This window comes from Clarias gariepinus, chromosome 22, assembly GCF_024256425.1.
Source record: "Clarias gariepinus isolate MV-2021 ecotype Netherlands chromosome 22, CGAR_prim_01v2, whole genome shotgun sequence".
In the NCBI taxonomy this organism is placed as follows: Eukaryota; Metazoa; Chordata; class Actinopteri; order Siluriformes; family Clariidae; genus Clarias; species Clarias gariepinus.
Window position 1 is genome coordinate 2230368 of NC_071121.1, and position 21629 is coordinate 2251996.

General features: G+C 35.5%; 2 protein-coding genes across 4 annotated transcripts in view; one reads left to right on the forward strand and one right to left on the reverse strand.

Moving 5' to 3' along the window:
• Positions 1–1756: 1756 nt before the first annotated feature.
• On the forward strand, positions 1757–9394 carry LOC128510126 (transcription factor-like 5 protein). Of its 3 annotated transcripts, none has more exons than XM_053482154.1 (7): positions 1757–1838; positions 3608–4267; positions 4715–4841; positions 5040–5202; positions 6499–6703; positions 7076–7217; positions 8589–9394. In XM_053482154.1, the coding sequence occupies exons 2-7, from the start codon at positions 3609–3611 to the stop codon at positions 8697–8699; spliced, it is 1407 nt and encodes a 468-aa protein (XP_053338129.1). In that variant the 5' UTR covers positions 1757–1838; position 3608; the 3' UTR covers positions 8700–9394. The 3 variants fall into 3 exon arrangements, with proteins under 3 accessions (XP_053338129.1, XP_053338131.1, XP_053338130.1); XM_053482155.1 differs by lacking the exon at positions 1757–1838 and adding an exon at positions 2027–2108; XM_053482156.1 differs by lacking the exons at positions 7076–7217; positions 8589–9394 and having other exon boundaries at positions 6499–6834.
• Positions 9395–9484: 90 nt separating this feature from the next.
• col9a3 (collagen, type IX, alpha 3) overlaps positions 9485–21629 on the reverse strand; it is a 29975-nt gene continuing 17830 nt past the window's right edge. Inside the window, exons 20-32 of the mRNA XM_053482152.1 lie at positions 21521–21565; positions 20607–20660; positions 19692–19745; positions 16737–16790; positions 16379–16450; positions 14656–14691; positions 14485–14529; positions 14364–14396; positions 12329–12475; positions 12147–12201; positions 11876–12058; positions 11710–11787; positions 9485–10624 (exon numbers count right to left, since the gene is read on the reverse strand). Of these exons, the coding sequence (XP_053338127.1) occupies positions 10440–10624; positions 11710–11787; positions 11876–12058; positions 12147–12201; positions 12329–12475; positions 14364–14396; positions 14485–14529; positions 14656–14691; positions 16379–16450; positions 16737–16790; positions 19692–19745; positions 20607–20660; positions 21521–21565 (1041 nt within the window). The 3' untranslated portion in view covers positions 9485–10439. The remainder of the gene's footprint in view (positions 10625–11709; positions 11788–11875; positions 12059–12146; positions 12202–12328; positions 12476–14363; positions 14397–14484; positions 14530–14655; positions 14692–16378; positions 16451–16736; positions 16791–19691; positions 19746–20606; positions 20661–21520; positions 21566–21629) is intronic.

Consider the following 21629-nt stretch of genomic DNA (forward strand, 5'->3'; position numbering starts at 1 on the left):
AGCACCAAGATAGATTTGCTAAGCCTGTTAAATAAAAACAATTGCATAGAAATGAGGCAAAAAAAAAAAAAAAGTGTATTTTCTAATGTGTAAACATTTGTAAACCAGTCAGGGTTATTAATAGTGTGTTTTGCACAGCCAAAGCAAGTGTCTGATGGGAGAAAGCATGCACTTTCACATTTCACTTGACTAAATATCAGCATTAAATCGTTATACACAGAGTTGATGGTTTATGTATTACAGTATATCTGTATAAGGGAAACTGAAAATGGTGTACATCTGTATATAGTATGTAAAGACAAGGTTAAAAGTTTTTCTAGGTTTACAAATTAAGTAAGAAACTCTACATGGTAAAGTTAAATAATGTTGGTAACAGCTATAAATACATGTTGTAAAATGTACATTCAGTAACCTTTCCTATAGAAGAGGTTAATAACCTCACAGGAAGCATTACATGTCTAATTGTGGTTATTTCATTTATATAGTAAAAATATTAAATCTTGTGTTGTTATTTTTTCCTGAAGTGTTATTTATCAAGAAGTTCCACATGAACATTTAAAAAAAAAACTTTTTTTAATTATTATTTTGTAGATAAGTATGCAAAATAAAATAAAGGTTATTACACTCAACCATGTTTTTTATGTATACTGTATGTACTGTATACAGTGGACCCTCAAATTGATTTAGTTCTGGAGGCAAGTTCCTACGGTAAATTTTCATAATGCTATACTATACAAATTTTCCCATAAAAAATAATGAAAATGCAGATAATTTATTCCAGCCACCCAAAACTATAACCAATATTAAAAAAACTCAGGCTGTGACCCAGTCCTCTATCCCTCACAATCTGTCCCTTGTCAAAGTCACTCAAATCTTTACGCTTGATTTTTTTTGGTTCCAATACATCAACTTTAGGAAAATAGGTTCACTTGCTGCTTTATATATCCCGCCCACTACCAGTCACCATTGTTATGGAATACTGAAAATGTAGCTACTGTGAGATGGACAATATTGTTATTAATAGACGACTGGATCAGAGTAACTCCAAAACTGCAGGGATGTTCCCAGGCTGCAGTGGTCTCGACATAACAAGTGATCCAAGACAGGAAAACCGGTGAACTGGCCTGTGTAGCCTGATCCAATGGAAGAGCTAGTGTAGATCAAATTGAGGAAAAGGTTAATGCTGGTTCCAAAAGAAAGTAAAAAGGTGTAAAACACACAGTGCATTAAAGTTTTGATGGCAAAACTTAATTTTAGGAGGGTGGTCATAATGTTATGGATGATCGGTGTGTGTGTGTGTGTCTGTGTGTGTGTATATTTTTTTAAATAAAATAAAGAAAAAAGATTTAAAATAATATATTTTTTAAGAATGACTGAAGAAGAATTGTTAATATGGGATTCAGATACCAAATTGGAAAAACAACCCACAATTAGAAAGCGTTCTGTATTAAAAGTAAATTAAGTACAATTTCATCTGTTACGGCAACCCGGACCAGTCTGTTTTGCTGACACAGAGATCAGGAACAGGAAGCTCTATCGCGCTAAATAATAGACACAATACTATTTTCTCAAATTAAATAATGTTCATGAAACACCTGCCATTTTATGAAGACGGTGAAATAAATTTCATTGGTTAAAATAATTGTTTAAATACTTTGAAAAGGTCTTATGTACAAGGATGGGTTTAAGAAGACATGGCAACCTCTCCAGACGTGCCCGCGCTTGAAGTCACACGGTTGAAGTTTGAAGCGGTGACGCGCGCGACGTCAGTTTATCAGATTTTACACGTTATTATTCTTCATTAGTTTGAAGCCGCTCGAGACTGTCGGTCTGTTCAGGTCTGTTCACGAGCTTTATTATTACTTTATTGAAACGTATTTCAACTGTGCGGTGATTTATAAACGATTAGCGACAGGGTTAAAACAACAACAACAACAAATTATTATTATTACTATTTTAGTGAGCCAAGCTGATGACGACATTTGATGTGCGAGACCCTGTCACTCAGAGGGGGAAATCTGCCAGTCTGCGCGAGACCAATTTCAGTTTTAGCAACATGCTAACTACTTTTTCTCCTGACAGAAAAACTACAATTTTACCTCTAAAACGTACACAAGATAACCTTAAAATAATTTTAATACAACAAGAATTAACATATTTATCAGTTTCATAAGAAATTCTTACAATTTTGGTTCTATAATTTTGTCTTATATATGTGCTGTTTCCAAATCAAGTTTGGATTTAAGATGTCCAATTAAAATCCATTTATCCAGCTCAGATTTAATCCTTAAAAAGGCACAACTGTAATAATACGTGTTACAAAAAGTTATTTAATATGGTTTTATAGATCTTTTATACTTAATATTTTCTATGTTATAACCCATTTTCATTATGAACTGCTTCATATCTGGATCTGAAATAATTATTATTGTATATGATATAATTGTTATAATTGTAGTATTAACACTCTGATCATTTTCTCCATTTTGTACTTTGCTGTTTTTTTTTAAATAAACATATATAGGGTTCAAGGATTGTGCAGTATAGAGTGACATGTCCTTTTTTTATGTCTCTCAAAATAGGCAACTGAATTTTATTCAATTTTAACCAACTATACAAATATGACAGAGCAAAAAGTTGCTATTTTTTTTTTTTTTTAGCTTGTTTCTATGACAAAAAATTGACCTATCTGCAATGTCATTCTTATATTCCAGTATTGGTAAAATTTACACTTTATAAAAGTAATGATAACTTACTGAAATAACATATCCATACGATAACATATCGGAAAACCCATATGCACAGTTTGCTGACTAAACCTTCCCTGTTAACACACACCGGTAAGGCCTCCATATAAGCATGTACTGAATATATATATATATATATATATATATATATATATATATATATATATATATATAAAATCGTTATTGACCTATGCTGTGTTGCCACTTGGGTTTTAAGGGTTTTAACCATATTTCAGAATTAATTCTTGATCTGATTTAAGTCTCAAGGGTGAGATGTGTTGTAAAAAAATATTCAGAAGAGTGTATAGTTTATTTAAACTTAAATAACACACAAAAAACCACATACAGTGGAACCTTGTTATACAAAATTATTTCGTTCTGGAAGCAAGTTCTTAAAAACTATAGGAAATAACGTAAATGCAGATAATTAGTCACTCATATTATTACCCTTTTTCAACACTATAACATATTCTGGCATATAAAAACAATCAGAACATTTAGGAAAGACATGTAAATGAAGTCAGTACTTGGGCAAAAAAAGTGTTTGACTAAGAGTACTTAGTTAGCAACCTAGTAATCCAGTGTGAGGATTTATTCAATGATGGAAACTACAAAGCATTTTGGAAGTTGCTCTGGATAAGAGCGTCTGCCAAATGCTTCTTATTTCTTAAGGTGAAAATTCGTGAGGGGGGCCATTTGTATGCTAAGGTTTTCCTGTACTGTACTTATCTTGGATTTTGTGAATTGTATCTCACAGACTTATTTTTGTGTTTTTTAACTATGTAATACATAGACTGTGTTTTAGAATCAGCTTACTAACAATCTTCTCTCTTTTTATTTGTTGATTTATTTATTATAAGAATGAACACGTCAGTAGCGTGCAAGACATCGTATGTGGCACCTCCTTTGGGTCAGTACGCACCCGAGCCTGTGAACGTGACCATCAGTCAGAAGGGAGCTGATCGAACTCAGGTGGTCAGCTCTGATTTTAACATCATGGAAATGACAGAGGTTGAATACACACACATTCAGCACCTCATTCACTCCCATATGGAATCTCAGGATGGCACTGAAGAGATCAGTATAAATCCGCCGTCTTCTACAGACCGCGATATTGAAAGCAGTTGCAAGGTGTGTCCTTCTTCAGACATGGCTTCTGCGTGTCAGGTGGACGCATCTTCTTCATCCTCGTTGCCCACAAACACTCAATTTGTCTTGGGACCTAGCAACGACAGACGCGAGGACGGTCAGGAAGTTAAAATGCTTCTTTACAGTGATCCGAATTGCATAAGTAGTTTAGGACCGAGGACGCCAACCAGCAATAGTGAGGTTCCCAGCTTTGTCCTGGCGAAGGTGAGAGGCGCTATGGAGGAAGGGAGAGAGAGGACTGATCGCAGAAGGGCCCCTCCTCTTGGTTCGAGACCCAATCCATCTTCACGGGTTTGCTTGGAGAAGAGGTTCGACTGTGATTCGTGTGATTTAACCAAGAAAGAAGAGTCACAGGCTGCAATAATGAAAACGTAATTTTACTCAGATGTTTTATTCGACTATTTCCCAAATGGTCTGTTTGGATTTTCAAGCATTTTTATTTTAATTATAACAAAAATTGTAGACACAGAGCTCCGTTATGCTTTAGAATCTTGATGTTAGGTGAGACAGGCATTGCTTTTTTTTTTGGTTCAAGTTTTCAAACCCATCATTTTTAAACTAACTTTAAATTCAATAGGTTATACTCGGAGCTCTATTGCATTACTGCAAAATTGATGTGTTTAGTCTTTTTAATATTTAATTTGTTTGAGCGTCTCCCAAAAGATAAATTCAGCTAATTTAGGGTCATGTAGAAAAATGTACTTAATTGCCATAATGGACAAAGATAAACAGAGCTTTGCTAAAAGTGCTTTTCCTTTAATCTCCAATAGGTTGTCCTAGTTGTCACACTGTCACTATAATTTTTTTTTCCTTTACAGATTTTTGTCAATGCTTCACACCTCGACGGACATCCCCGGGATCGTGATGCATTCACAGCCAGAAAAGTGGCCCAAAGCAGAGAAGTCTGGTGCAGCAGAATGCGCTCGTCCCTGCACAGGATATCAAGTGGGTCAGGTATTAAGAGCAAATATTTGTTTTGCAGTTGAGGTTATGATGAGCATATAGTCTGCTACCATGTTCTTTGCCACTTCAAAATAGAAAACTGATGCTAACAGTGTTTTGAAAAGTGTGGCTTGTCATCTGCTCTCAATTGTGTTTTCTGGTCATGTTTACTTCTTTAAGTCACTTTAATTAATGTTGTAGGGGTCACACGGTCAATTCTGTCAGCTGTTGGAGAGCAGCAACCTTCCTGAAGACATTCCGTCTAAGAACCTCAGCGTCAGTAAGAGCTCTGACTCTGTGTCGAGATCCCCATGTGTTATATTCACTGATACAACTAGCGAGGAGCAAATCATGAACATTGAAAGTAGGTATCTTAAAAAAAAAAAAAAAAAAAACTTATTTTTTTATTGGGGGGAATGAGTCACACTGTAGTATAAAATCAGTATAGGGAATACAATAAATGGCAAGTCTGACATTTAAAAGTAAGAACAAATATATATAAAGTAAAAAACTACAGAGCTTGTCATCTGAGAAGGATGTGGCTATACTGTAAGCTTTTAATGTGAAGAAAATGCCCTTACATGCTTTGTTTTTTTAGTTAAGATTTTATTTTCAGTCTACAGGTTGTGTGTAATGTGTACCAATGAGTTACTAAATTTGTTTATTATGAAAGTTATCTTTAAACTTAAGGGTTTCATTAGCTTTTTGGATACAAAATCGTTGCATACTGTATGCATTTGGGTTTCTATGTTCTTTATAAAGTGCGGGTTCACGCAGAAGTTTTGGCACCCTAGTCAAAATGATCCCCAAAAGGCATACCAAAGTTAAAGATAAATCATTCCATTCATATTTTAAATTTTTTTTAATATCTATGTTTTACAATTTTAAAATACTGTAACAAGCATATATCGTAACAATAGTTTTTGGCATAATGTCGGTGTAAATCCTTGTTCTTTTTTAACTAGCTAAGAGCTAACTTTCTGTTCTTGTTTGGGATATTTATTCTAATTCTTATTTACAACAGGCTTTAAGTTTAGTGAGATTTTTTTGACTGTCTTGCATTTGCACATGAACTTTATATTGTCTTTTGTATAGTATTTAGATAGTTCTGTTAATTTATGGTGATTTTGGTTTTGGTTTGTCTTAGCTAGTCAGCTAATTAGGTGTGTTAGTTAGCTAGTTAGTTTGGTTATTTTATGTGGTATGTGCAGTATGTAGCACCTTGGTCACCTTGATTGAAACAACAATAAAAGCTGACTTGACTTGATAATGTTTAGATCAGGACTGTGAGGATCTGATTACAAAAACCAAAAGCCTTCAGCTTGTGCCTCTTGAGATTTTCCAGTGTGAATTTTGTGGTGTGTTTAGCACTACTATCCTGTTTTGGAATCTATCCACTTTTCATTTTTTACTTTTTTTTTTCAAATACATATAAAATATTGTTTCATCTTTAACTTTATGCCTGTTGGAGATCAGGTAATTTTCTAATTAACTAACTAGATGTTTTAATCAGGTAGGCCCAAATTTTTGCTTGAAACTTTATTTTACTAGATGTTCCTCTGGAAGCTTCTTGTCATATGAACACTTAGAGATTTTAAGATTATCTTGCAATTTTTATCTGTTTTCTATTTTAATACAAAATTTTCTTTGATCGTAAAAGACGAGGTAGAACTCAAAGTTGTAAATCGAGTCAGGACTCGTGGAGCCCGAATTTTGCAAGCCCAGGACCCCAATATAATGCATGGATCTGGGAAATGGAGATCAGGTTGCGATATGCCTGGCCGTAAACCGGCTCAAAGGACCCGATGTCTGTCGGATATTAGTCAGCGAAAACAGAGACACAACCTCAAGGAGAGAGACCGCAGGTAGGCATGGTACCCACATGGTAGGGATGCAATAAAGGCAAGTATTATTTACATTTAGGCATTTGGCAGACGCTCTTACCCAGAGCGACTTACATTTTTATCTTATTACACATCTGAGCAGTTGCAACTTGGTGGTTGTGGGGTTTGAACCTGGGATCTTCCGAACCACAGTCCAATGCCATAACCACTGAGCTACCCCTGACCCTTATATCTATATATATATGTTGTGTGTTACACATTTAGTCAGTCGGATCAGACCTTTAGAGCATCCATAAACAATCCAAACACTTTTATATGTATCTATCATGATTTTTTTCTTTTCTTTTTCTTTTATGTACCAAGCTTTCGGGACTGAGATTTTCTGGTTTTCAGGAGGAGAATTCGGCTGTGTTGCGATGAACTGAACATGTTGGTGCCGTTCTGCTACAGTGAGACTGACAAAGCCACGACTCTTCAGTGGACAACCGCCTATCTTAAATACATCCAAGAGATCTACGGAGACTCCCTAAAACAGGTCATGAAGTCAGCTTCTTGTTGTTTCTTATACAAATGTTTACACAAACTACCACACACTTTGAGGTTATAGTTCACTATACAATATACTGTATATACTATACACACTCAGAGTATACATTTAACCCCTGCGAAGTCTCGGGCCGCTCGCAGATTTTTACTTAGAACCTGACTAATTATTCCGGAAACCGCCACAATTTTGTGGAAACCCAAATATCTTATATCCTATAACCCAAATATTTTTTATGGCTTATTTAATGCCAAAATATTTTTTTATGTGTTTTAACGCTAAATTATTAAGAACAAAACCATTTACTAATTTTGTAACATAAATATGAACGTAAATTTAGCAAAATTTTCATATAATATATAATAGTGTATAAATACTTTGGTACTGTAGAGAGAACACAAAGCAACTGTAGACAAAAACGTGGCTTGTGATGGTGAATTATTACTGCATTTACCTGGTATTGATACCAAAGAAAACGCGCTCGCATGAATAACAGCACATATATAGGGGAAATTTTCCCCTATCTGTATTTTACCTTCACATTCTTTATGTTCATTATCTATTAAGGGTAATGTATTAAGCTAGGTTTGAAATAAAATTAAAGTGTTTTGGTATCATATTTAGGGTTTAAACTATAAAAATAGGCATTTATTTGTGGTTTTTCACAATTCGCGGCTGCTCTAGGAAACCCCTGACAATTTCGAGGGTAAACTGTATAGCACCATTTATGCAATTTATCCAGTCAGGGAGCCAGAAGAGGTCAGAATACAGGTGAAAATGTCTTGTTCATATACAGTACGAGGCCAGAGGGTAACGGCCAGATTTGTTCAAGCTGCTTGGATGGATACAGTAGCTCATACAATAATAATAGTATTAATAATATCAAGGTGAGCAGAATAGCATCCAGAATACTGGACTTGTGTCAGTCAACAGAAACCATGGGCACAGAATAACCTCGAACTTCAGAATATCGTTTTTCGACTGACAGGAGAGTGGACCCTAGTGTAGTCTTCACCGCTGTTGTAGCCCACAGGATGTTATTTGTGTTTCACACCATTCCATGTAAACTCTATGTTAAACAGAATGTTTTTGTCCACCCATCTGACACCAACCAATCACCTCTGTCATGGTTTAGCCAAATATATCTACATTCTGATGAGATTCTTAATTTGTATCTGCACGATTTAACGCATTGTGCTGCTGCTACTGCTATATGATTGGCTGATTGGATATCCTGTAACTTCAGGGTCACCTGGTATGCCTAATAAATTGGACTGTAAGTCTGTATACAGTCACATACAGGTCAGTGTTTTAATGTTAATGATAAGTGTGAAGTTTTTTTGTTGTGCTCTTTTGCTTCAGAATTTCGAAAACACTTTCTGTGGGGAAACCGGTGTTCGGATCAAGCCGCGCTGCGCTGACGATGTCTCCGGGTCCCAGAACTCAGAGATCGGCACCAGGAGCCTGAAATGACTTCTCTTCACAACAGCTCTATATTATTCATATAGCCAACACTTGCATTAAAACAAATTTTCAATTATTCATGGCTATAATCTTTTTTTCATTAAGCTTTAATTAATTAGTTCTTACATTTACAGTTAGGTATTTATTTATTTATTTATGGAGCACACGCTCTGATTTATTGCTGTAATTTATTTTACGATAGGAAGTTATTTATGTAAACCACAGTGTGTACACTGTTTAAAGGAAAAACAAAAAAAACATGGTAAAGGAAAAAACCTTTGCTCTCCTAATTTACACTTTACTCTATTTTTCCCTGATCAGACATTTGTATATTTTTTTATATTTATGTTGTCACATATATGTTCATAGATATGTTTCTGCTCAGCTATGAATTAGATCAGGTTTTTCTGACAGTCATTTTAATTAAATCTGACATGGTTGTGTGTGTTTATAGTAAACTTTTTTAAACTCCTGTGCAAATACTAAACAGTAGATGGCGCAGTTTTCCCACAAAACAGTTCTGCAGCACAATTGAAGTTAGGCGATTTGTAATATAGTTGAGACTTAAAATAATATTTGTGTGTGTTAAGGCTTATAAATAAAGATTCCTGTTTGTAGGAATTAAACCAACAGCTTGTATTTCAGTATTTATTATTCCAAATGAAAATAATCCTTCACTGTTATGTAACTTCTTAACTTTGAATAAATGGTTATGTGTTAAACATTTGTTTGTTCTTTCCCAGGTGAATGGCTAAGAGACTAGACGTCTAAGAGAAGAGTGACGTACTGAAAAGTGGCTTTATTTATTATTTATTTCTTACAACACGGTGCCGTAGAGTTTCACTGTACATACAAGAGTCGCCCACACAAAATAAATAGTATTAAGGTCAGGGATATTTAATAGTTTACAGCACCAGTACATAGTGGGGATGTGTTGAAACATTTCAGAGAAAACTCTAGTAGAGTTTATTGTAGAGTAACAGCTCATCAAGCATCTAGATTGATGCTTTCAGGGTTTTTATTTTATGTCAAAGATTTTGGGAATTGTTTTTTCAAGCATATGTTTTTTTTTTTTAATTGAAAAAAAAATTAGCTGGAACAATACAAACAATGATAATTGACTTAAAAAACATACTGAAAATCTGGAAAGTACTATGAAGTAATATACAAAATGACCCAACACACATCAGTGAGTCTGATGAGTGATGTTCGGGTATCAGAGCTGACGTCTCGCTCAGATTTTGAGGATACATTTGTTCTTTCCAGTCCAAAAGAACCACGGTGCACAGAGCTCGTCACTTTTGCATTTCTTTTCCAATAACAGTTTTTCAACAGGATTCTGTACATAGATATTTTATGCTAACAGACAACTAAGGAAAGTAGTGACTTTTTTTTTTGTTGTAAAATGCACACATGTACACATCTGACCGGTTTTCACCATTTCAGTAATTTTGGATTTTTCCTTTTTTTTTTTGGTTTAAACACATCTACAACAATCGGTACTTCAGGCTCTTTGCGCTTTAGGTTTCATTATCGATCAAGTCTCGGCTTGAAGTCTCTCATCTCACTCGTTCCTCTTCATCCTATTCAACATTTGCAGTTCTTTAAAAATGCTCCAAAGATGATCCGTCATTTAATTTTTTTTTTATTCCTCGCCCCTTCCCCAAAAACCATTTGTAAAAATATCTTGCTTGTTCTTCGTTCCTTGGGGTGCAGGTGTGTCTCTTTAAAAGACGAAGGTGTCGGCTTTTAATGGTTTTTAGGGTTGGATGATTTCCCGTGAGGTGCAGCACCCTGGCAGGCTGTCGTGTCGCAGATTCCAGGGGGTCCTTGATGCCCTATCCTTCCCGCCCTGCCCTGTTCTCCAGGCTCACCTGCGTCTCCAGGTGCTCCGTCACGACCGTCTTTAACGATGCCATGTACGCCCCGAAGACCTATAAAGCAGAGAGGGTGAAACAAAGTGTATTGATGATGTACTGTACTGTGATAGCATAACAAAAGCTAACTTTTTGGGGGAAATTTAAGATTTTGGGAATTGTTTTTTCAAGCATATGTTTTGTTTTGTTTTTAATTGAAAACTGGAACAATACAAACAATGATAATTGACTTAAAAAAAGATACTGAAAACCTGGAAAGTACCATGCAGTAATATACAAAATGACTTTACACACTGAGTGATGCTCGGGTATCAGAGCCGGCGCGTTCTCGCTCAGATTTTGCGGATAACTGGGCAAATTTTTATATTCTTTTGTAAAGAGCTAATATAAAAGCCTTGGTGGTAATTTTAAGGAATGAAAGTGGGAGAATGTTGATGGTGAGAAAGAAGAGGAAAGATACAGTAGAACAGTAAAATAAGACAGACAAATGTTACAAGACCGTGAAATAAATACAGAAAAAACCTAGAAGGCATGATGAAAGGATAAAAGACTGACAGAAGGCACAAAGTTAAAACAGAAAGAAGACAAAATCAAGAAAGAAACAAGGCAGAAAAGACATGAAAGGAAGATATAAAGCATAAAGGGAAGATAGAAAGCAAGAAAGAAGAAAAGCATGAAGGTAAGAGAAGGCAAGAAATAAAAAAGACAAAGCAAGCTAGAAGACGACACAAAGCAGGGAAGAAACATGGCAAAGAAGAAAAAAAGACACAGGTGAGAACAAGAAGGCATGAAGGGAGGACAGAGAAAAGGGAAGCAAGAAGATAAACCAGGCTGGGAGGAAGAGTCCATTTCTTCTATAATTTAGTTCATTGTAAAGGAGAAAGTTTTATAATTTGTTTAAAGCATCTGTACTTAATTTATCATTTCAGAATTAAAGGTTGTGATGGTTCAGGTGAGGAGCAGCAGCAGGGTTAATGCTAACATCTCAGTACAGCTTGATTTATTAGAAAGAAGCTACATTACTCTGTCTTTTTAGATATTTTAGAAACACCTGAAGTTCCATTTGCTTCATAGTGACCTTTAAAAAATGTTTTTTGTTTTAGAATGTATTATGGTTAGTGTTGACACTATAGCAGTCATACCTGGTTCTCCTTGGTCTCCAACTGGTCCATCAATGGCTTTACCAACAGGTCCCTTATCACCCTGTTCACCGACATCACCTGCAGAAATTTCATCACAACAGAGTCTCGTCAGTTCATCATTTCGTGCTTTTCTGACAACCCTGTCAACATTCTTCATTCTCCTCACCTCTGGGACCAGGATCTCCAAGATCTCCAGGAAGTCCTCTGTATCCTGGGGGACCACGAACTCCAGGAAGTCCCATCGCTCCTGGTTCTCCTTGTGTTCCTGGAGGTCCGGCCGGACCGGGTCGGCCTACGGCTCCCGGAGATAACGGCCTCCTCAGGTGAGCAGCCAGCTGGGCAATCTGGTCTGAAATGGCGCATTCGGACATGTTAGCTAGCTCACGCTCTTCCTTACCTCTGGTATTAGCGAGCACGGCACATAATTTCCATCTCACCGTCGATCATTGAGGCACAGAGTTCTCTGATATGTTGTTCGCTTGCCAGTTTTCCCTGAAAGAAACAACAGCATTAAAAGAAATATCACAATAAAACTGTAATATAATCCTATCTTAAGCAATGCAGATCGATATCCGTCACTACGTAATAATAAGTATGTGAAGCACGATTAGCTACTTACAGGAACGCCAGACTTTCCGGCGACGCCAGGAGGTCCTGGTTCTCCATGGAAGCCCATCAAACCAGGTTTTCCAGGTAGTCCTCTTGGTCCGGTCTCTCCCTGTGGACCTGTTACTCCTTTAGGACCCAGCTCGCCATGCTTCCCCGCCTAAAACATAAAATAGTAATGAATAAAAACCCAAGTTATCGTTTATTATATCTTATATAATATAATTATATAATAAAACAGTAGGGTGGGCGTGTCTCTACATTGAAAATTTTGTAAAAAAATTATTTGTGGGGATGTAAGATGAGTAATAGAACACATCAAAATGGTTTTGTCTGTCTGTTTGTCTGTTCGTTTGTGCACGCATCACATAAAAACTACTAAAGGAATTTAAATGTGGTTATCACAGGTGTATTTGCCGAGGTTGAGGCTTTGTTTAATGGCAGTCGGCCCACAGGAGGAGAAGGTACTGTATGCTACTTTGAAATTTAGATAAAAAACGCCCCTATATTATAAAAAAAATCTATCTCGGAAAAATGATCAGTTCATCTCAAAATTCAACAGATGGCGCTGTACTTTTTTTTTTTTTTTAAAGCGCGCTTATGAGTGTGATTAAATAAATAAATTAAATTCCACGTGAACGAAGTTGAGGTTCACATCTAGTAGTATAAATCTAACACCGAATTAAATTAATTAGAAAGAATCAGGGCTGCCTATAAATAACTAAACATTGTCACGATATCAAAATAAATACAATCTATTACAATTCAAAAAATTCATTCAAGTAAAAAAAGTTTGACAAACAGAATAATTTTAAGTCATTTATGTAAATGTATTTTTTTCATTTGAAACAAACAGATTTATATTTTATAAATAAGTGAACGGAGAAGTAAATCATGAATAAATCATGCCAAAAAAGTCACACACTCTTAAGATTACATTCAATGCCAATCACTCTGGAATAGACTCTATCTAAAACCATCAGACCACTAACAAGTAGTTTTCTTATGGAAAACCTTTGAGTTCTCATCATGCCGTGTGTGTGTGTGTGTGTGTGTGTGTGTGTCTGTGCGGAATTGCTCCTACTGTTATATTAAACAACAAATATTTTAAACAGCTCTGGTTTTTACTGTTGAGGTTTTTTTACTTGCAACTTTACCAAGTTATTATAATTTTTTTTCAGTGACATTTCTTTAACAAAGCTGATGGATCAGCACTCTCCTTCCAGGTTTGATAATGTGATCAAAAATCTCTTTAGTTGTTTTCTTTGCCAGACCCAGTAATTTGACCCTTCTGACTTATTATTGGCCCGTGCAGCGTATATTTAGACTGTTTAGGTGTGTGTGTGTGTATATATATATATATATATATATATATATATATAGATAGATAGAGAGAGAGAGAGAGATAGCTATGTATATACTATATATATTTTAAATATGATTACAGTAATTAATTGATTTAATTTATTACCAACAAAATGCATTTTAACTGGTAATATTTACAGGTAATTTTATGGACAGTCTAAGACACAAGTTAGTTCCTGATTTCACTGATGGTGAAAAGCTTTTGGATCTCAGCTTCGGCTCTGCACTTTTTTCTACAAAGTTGTTCCCAGCCTTATCACACACACTTAAGGAAAGGCTGTTAATTAGCTTATTAGTAAAATCAGGAATACTGAGAGGTGAGAAAACACTAAAACGTGCACTGCAGGCAGAACAAACAAACAAACAAACAAACAAACAAACTTCCACCATACCATCTCTGATATGTTAGTCCTTAACAGCAGCTTGTTTTTATTTTGTCTTAGATTATTTTGATCTTTGGCCGTACGAGTCCTTGTGTATAAGCTGTTACAATTGAAATGTATAACAACAAGCGCAATAATATAAACCTTATCCTTATGTTGTGATCGTGACTATAGTCTGAGTCATGTGGTTATATAGAATTAATCCACATCTTCTGACCAATCAGAGTTGTAGATTGCTGAGATTTTTTATCTTTATCTTGGTCTTCCATCACATCTATGATTAATTAAATTCATACTCACCTCTCCTTTTTGGCCAGGAGGCCCGAACGGACCCTGAAAGAAAAAGATGTTCATTTTAAGCGAGCGCAAGATTTAAATCTCTCTCTCTATATATTAATTATTCAGTACAAAGCACACTTACTGTTTCTCCGTTTTCTCCAGGCAAGCCATCACTTCCAGCCATTCCCTAAATGAAACAAAAAAGGCAATTGGCATGTGCACAACAAAAACAAACAAACAAACAAACAAACAAACAAACAAACAAACAAACAAACCTGAAACAGGTACACTGTTTACAAAATGTTGTACTTACAATATCACCTTTAGGTCCTGCAGCTCCTGTTGGTCCCTATGAGAGAGAGACAGAATCAAAGTGAGGCAGATGAATTCATTCATGTGTGTGTGTGTGTGTGTGTGTGTGTGTGTGTGTCCAAGCTGTGCTGCTCTATAAGGCCAGGCTTTGTTATTTTCCCGGCTCCCTGTACAGGAGCTGAACAGGACCTGTCTTTGTTAGATGTCTCATCTAAAATTTTTATGAAAACATGGCACACGAGAACGAGGCCCTTCTGTGATGGGTTATTTAATGTGTATGTGTGGTTCCTTAAAGGAAAAGACTTTCTAGTGTGTATATATATATATATATGGAATTTTAGGCATTTATGGAATTAAATAAAGTCGATTAATTTAAGTATAAAAACTAATCAGGCGAGGGATGAATACAAAAAAACACAGCTAAAAATTCTTCCTTTACCTTCTATATTTTACACAAAAAATACACTTTATGTATGTTTTATTGACATATGATACTTTATAGATGTTTATATTCATGTAGAATACAAGTACTGACTGCAGTAACTGGAAAGAGAGAACTATAAGACCTTGTATGTGTCTAGTTGGAAGCTATAGCTCATACTATGCACATACTAAAACATAGAAAACTTTTTCCCACAAGTCAATCAAAATGTACAGAAGTCATTAATAACTATTAAAAAGTAACAAATAAACAAGACAAGCAAGCATAATAATAATAATAATAATAATAATAATAAGCTGTTTGTGGGTTTAATCCACCAGGGACTATGAAGTTTTTTGTTAGTTTTTTATGTTAGTTATGCCATAAAAAGACTTTAGACAATTAATTAAACTCAGGAACGTTCTCAGGACTGAACCCCTAAAGGGACACTGGAATAAAAAAATGTGAAAGAAGAAACATATAAGAAGAAAACTGCATTTTTTATTTTTTGAGATGGGTGAAGAAATATGAAGAGTCACTGCTAGACAAATTCCAAAGTCATATCTTTAAATTTGTTAGTTTGTAAAAACTCATCAGTTTTGTTTATTGCTTTGTTTATTCTGTTTTGAATAAATAACTGTAAATCCGTCAGCAAATCCATGTGCGGTAACGAAATCCCAGAGTTATAATTTGTTTCTGGAATATATCAGTTCTAACCATGTTTGGTTACAATTCTAGAGCATGAAGGTTAAATTATTGAGTTTTAGTGCAGTTTGGCACCGTACGTATTAATTATTAAATCTCAGTGTCGAAAAGACTAAGTTACTTTTAAACAAGGTTGTCGTGAACAATGGTGATCATTTGACTAGTTTATTCTAAGTTCCCACCCACTTCGTTAAGATTGGTTATAAATATTTGGTCTCCTCTGTGATTGGTTAGACCTCCCCCCCGCCTCCCCCTTCTTGTAAGTGTAGCTAAAGTCAAACAATGACAATATATTAATGTCTAGGACTCTGTGTCAGTTTGAGTTTTAATAATTAATACATTTTCATTGTTAGTTTTATGTTAGTTATGCCCTAAAAACACTCCAAACAATTCAGAAAACCCAGAACTCTAGGCCACACTGGAAAAAATAATCCTCATCATTAACAACAATCATATTTAGTTCTTTCTAAACGTGATTATTGTGTTTGAGGAGGATTAGTTTCCTAGTGTGCCCAGTGTTTCTAGCACTTGAAGAAGAAACCAGCAGTGGATAGAATAAAATATAAATGTGTTAGTGTTTTTGTGGATCTTCACATACCCGCTCTCCAAAGTCTCCTCGGAGTCCGGTTGGACCTGGAAGGCCGGGATCTCCAACAGCACCTTTAATTCCCTGTTATCCACAAAGCAGTGTTACTATTATATAACGGCACTGAGTTTATTTCCCGAATGCATGCAGACTCTAAGGTCAAGAAATATTTTACACTGTTTTTACCAATCAACATTCTTTCTAGAACTTGTGTTGGGCTACAATTACAGAAACTGAAGGTCTGCTCAGCTTTGCAGATTTGTCTTCTTGGTCTGTACAGTGCGTGTTAACCGATTGCTTGATTAAAATGTAGTTGTGTATATTCTTCCTTATTCTTTGATGTACAGTATTATATTGATTTGTTACCAACCTGGAATCCTTTGATTCCCTGAGGTCCTGGGTTTCCAATTAGGCCGATGACTCCCTGAAAAATCACCACAAGTCAGGAATCAAAAAAGTTTATAGAATATTTAATTAACCAGTTTCACGGCAGGACCTGTTTTCATATATAATCTATAAACCTAAAAGAAAAATACATCTTCTAGAGTCTAACTTTCTATATGATTATAGCACAATGATTAACGAGTACCAGTAATAAAATAAAAAGTCCTGATGGGGTTAGGAACTCAGAATTCATACCAGTCGTGTACTGATAAGAACCTGTAACCAACACTATAACTAATGTACCTTAAACTTGTTTTTCAAGTCTTAGAATTTGATCCCAAACTTTTATTATTTCAGCATCTATTGAGAATGTAGGGAGAGCGTCAGACTTTGGTTTATCTCGTTCAGGAGGAATTATAGCCGGTATAGAAAAAAGCATTCCACCATGCTTGGAAATTTGACATCGTCACCAACTTTATTGGGTCATACAGTAAGTCATTCATACGTGGGGTCAATAGGGACTGGTGCACTTTGCAAACTAGATGCCATCATGAGAACTGAGGATTATGTGGCTCTATTAAAGCAACATCTCAAGAGATAAGCCAGGAAGTTAAAGCTTGGTCGCAAATGGATTTTCCAAATGGACAGTCACCCCAAGCATAATTCTAGAATTATGGCAAAATGACTTCAGGACAATAAAGTCGAGGTATTGGAGCGGACCTCGATCAAATAGAAAATTTGCGGGCAGAACTGACAAAATGTTTGTAAGATAGAAGGCCTAAAATCAGGAGCCAAATTTCCAGAACCTAAAATTCCAGCCAATTATTGTAAGAAACTTGTGGAAGGTGACTTAAAATATTTAACCAAATTTAAATTTTTTAAATCCAATGCTACCAAATACTAACTAAATGTGTGTAAACTTCTGACTCATTGGGAATGTGGTGAAAGAAATGAAAGCTACAATAAATCTTTCTCTTTATTCTTATGATGATATTTCCATCCATCCATCCATCCATCCATCTAGGAACCTCTGTAGTCCAACTAGGGACCGTTGAGGCCAATGGTGACCATCGTATTTATTCCCATTTGTACGACCGTGGTAGGACCTGCGGTCAACATTCACACACTACGTGCAATTTTGAAATACTACTTAGCATAATCTGTATGTCTTTGGACTGTGGGAGGAAACTAAAGTACCCGGAGGAAACCCACCAAGCATGAGGGGAACATGCAAACTCCATGCACACAGACCCCGAGGCGGGAATCAAACCCAGGACCCTGGAGCTGAGCCACCGTGCTGCCATTATGACATTTAACATTCTTAAAATAAACTAGTGCCTAACTGACCTAAGACAGTGAATGTGAGTGGATTTAAGGTCAGGAATTGTGAAAAACTGAGAATAAATGTGTTTGGCAAAAGGTGTATGTAAACTTCTGACTGGTGAATTGTGGGTGATTACGAGTGATGAACCATCAAGAGTTTAAAGTTGGACAATCCAGTGTATTCTAATAAACAGTGCAGAAATGTTTGAAAGAGGCTTTAAAAGCACAAATAGACATCAGTACTGGGAAACAGTATTTGTAACTAATTAGTATTAATTAATCAGAGCCGTCATGGACCATTTGCATCTGTTGGTTGCTACCGTGTGCTGCTGTGCACTTTCTCATGCTGAAATTTAAAACTCATGCTGTGTGGTGGTGGCTGTGTCGAGTGAGATCAAATACACACGTCATTAAAACATTCCACTTATACAACACTGACATCAAAGTAAAACAGAGAAAAATGAATCCAAGCTGTAATATTCAAACTTGTGTTTACAGCCTTAATGTGAGGACAGTTCCCGAGGAACGCTGAACGACGTGGCCCTTTCCTTATTTCCCCCAAACTATTCGTCTCATATAACCGTCGCAATAAACACAATATTTGAAGTAGAATTGAAGCGAACCTGTAAAAGTTGACTCACAGCTCAGTCATGATTCTCACCGTTTGCAGTCCTGCCCTCTCTTTGACACCCATCATTTGTTCTACAGTTCACTCATACCAGCCTGTAAATGTCATTCTGGATATTTTTCATGATATTACAGTTATTATAATCTTCTGTTGCTTAGCAACTCCTGACCCATATGATCTTCCACTCATGAGCCATCATGATCTATTGTTTTAGTCAGATAAATAAGCAGAGGCTCTGCTGGAGCAATAGCTCTGTTCTTCCCACCTGCTGCTGTTCATCTCATTTCTGAGCAGGATTTAGCATACCAAAGGAGACGAGAGAGAAAGAATTTGCCCTTGTGGTTTTCAGATTCAGGATTTCTAACATGTTTTGGCATCCTCGTACAAACAAGCAGAGCGGGGTTAAATATAGATGATGCTCTGGTTTGTCTTTCAGGAAGCAGATAAGAGACTTTTACAGAATGCCAAATGCAATGTTAGTTTAGTTTTATAACAGAAAAATATACTTATTTGGTGAATTAATAATAAATGATACTACTTCATTTCTTAGCTTGGAGTATGTTTAACTGAACACAAAGATTATTATTGTTCTGCAATTAATCCTTCATTGTTTACTTTAGAAACTTCCTCACATCAGGAAGCTCCATCATAGAAAAAATAAGGTTATGACCACCAAAACATATCGTCTGCTTGGATATACTGTAGACATTTCATACAGACAATCCTATTCATCTGTAGGTAAAACTATTTAATTAGGTTTGTTTGATGCAAATTGATGTAAATAAAATACTAATATTTTAGTTTATACAGAATTAAAGACCAACTAAACGTGCGAGTTTACGTTGTTGCATGGCAGTAATTAGTGTAGGTAGAAACTTGATCGTAGCTGTGTTGGAAAAATGCTGACATTTTGTAAAAAAAAAAAAACATCCTTGCACCTTAAAATACTTATCTATACATACATTTAACTATGCATTTAATTTAACTTACAGTAATGCCTCTTGGTCCGGCTTCACCTCTTTCTCCTGGGATGCCAATCTCACCCTGTCAGAGGGGGCAAGAGGAAAATCCACAGTAAAATGTAAAGACCTACTAAGTCTGCATAACTACATAAAAATGTAACATCATAGTAAAGCAATAACATGATAAAAAAATGAAAATGATAATGCATAAAATGAACGAAATTATATAAAACTCAATAGCTATATACAAGAGCTATATAACGCTCAACAACTACGTATATAATATTAAATATGTACAGAGTGACTTCAAGTACAGTAAGTAAAATCAGCTCAGTAACTACACTGAAAATATTAATTAAACGTTAATAAAATAACTGCAACGAAGGCATAGCTACATTGTTAAACTTATTGACACAACTATGTAGGTGTACTTAACTATATATAACTATACTGAAAGGGGCGACTATACTTTAAACAAAGCATACTGATATAATTATATAGTAACATGAATAAAACTAATTTTACTACATATTAAAAAATATCAAGTAAATCTGCAGATAAAGCTACTCAGTAGAAACACAACCCAATAACTACATGAAAATGCAACTACACATATAAGAAACTTTTACATAATCAAAAGATGTTAAAATGAACAGTTAAACTCACCAAATCTAAAATTAACTCTATGTTAAAAACATACCTACCAACCACCATAAAAGAACTGAGAAACTGTATAAACTTCAAGAAATAAAACTACATAAACACAACTGCTGTATTATTGCATGTATTAACACACCTACTGTGTCAATTAAACACGCAGCTTTATTTCTGCCTTCAGAAAGTCATTAGAATAAAGAGCACATTTATTTAGATGTTTTAGTTTTAATAATTATACATGATCATTTCTAAGATGTTCGTCTACAAATATTAATCAGATACATACAGGAATACCTGGCTCTCCGGCTGGTCCTGCTTCTCCCATCTTTCCTTGATCACCCTGCGTGATGAAAGAGTTTAACATTCTCTTAGGTTTTCTGTTGTATAAACTACAGTCAGAGAGTCACAGTGGAAGCTACATTAACTGGAAGATCTTTCTTTGCGGGATTTGCGATTTAAATTGAACAAACAGGTAGATAACGACTCTGTTGAGTGATAGCTACTAAATAATTGTGGACTTCAGTATTGTGATCATCCTGAGGATGTTATGCAAAGTACAATGTCACAGTTGTTCTGTATCTGAGGGATGAGTTCCAAGACCCCTTGCGTATACCAAAATTATTAGATGATCCTTTTATTAGTGGTATTTGCGTAGGTATGTGTATGTACTGTATGTTTCTTTAAGTGTTGATCCAGATGGACATGAAACCTTAATGAAACAATTTAGCTGTAAAGTTTTTATGCTTTCTTGCATCCCTGCTTGCCTTACATTCAGTTCTTATGGCACAGAAGGTTCTTTATTATCAGGACATTGGCCCTTTTTTCCCTTTTCACACCTTAGATCTTAAAAATATCTGAAAGATTTGAGCATAGGCAAAATAAAATGGATTTTCTTATTACTTTTTCACTGTAAGCATAGAAATCTAGGTCACAGTGGTGTGCACGCGTTTCAACACAACACGGTTCTGGACATAATCAATGCTCGTAAACTTTCCCTTTGTTTATATTTAGTGCATATGTTTTTGGAAACTGGTTAGATGTAATTCTGTTTATTGATTGATTGATTGAAGCACGATCTTAGAGATTGTGGATCTTGGCGATTGTAATCTGTTTTAGGAAAGGCCACCTGTGGACTTGGATTAAAAACACCAAAACTGTCCCAATTTTATTTTATAGCCACAAAAAAGCACTTTTACTTACAACAACTCCTTTGGAACCTTTTGCTCCAGGTTTTCCTTGCAAACCCTAAAAACAAACCCACAAACAGACTTACACACACTGCTCACACAATGCTGTGAATAGTACAATG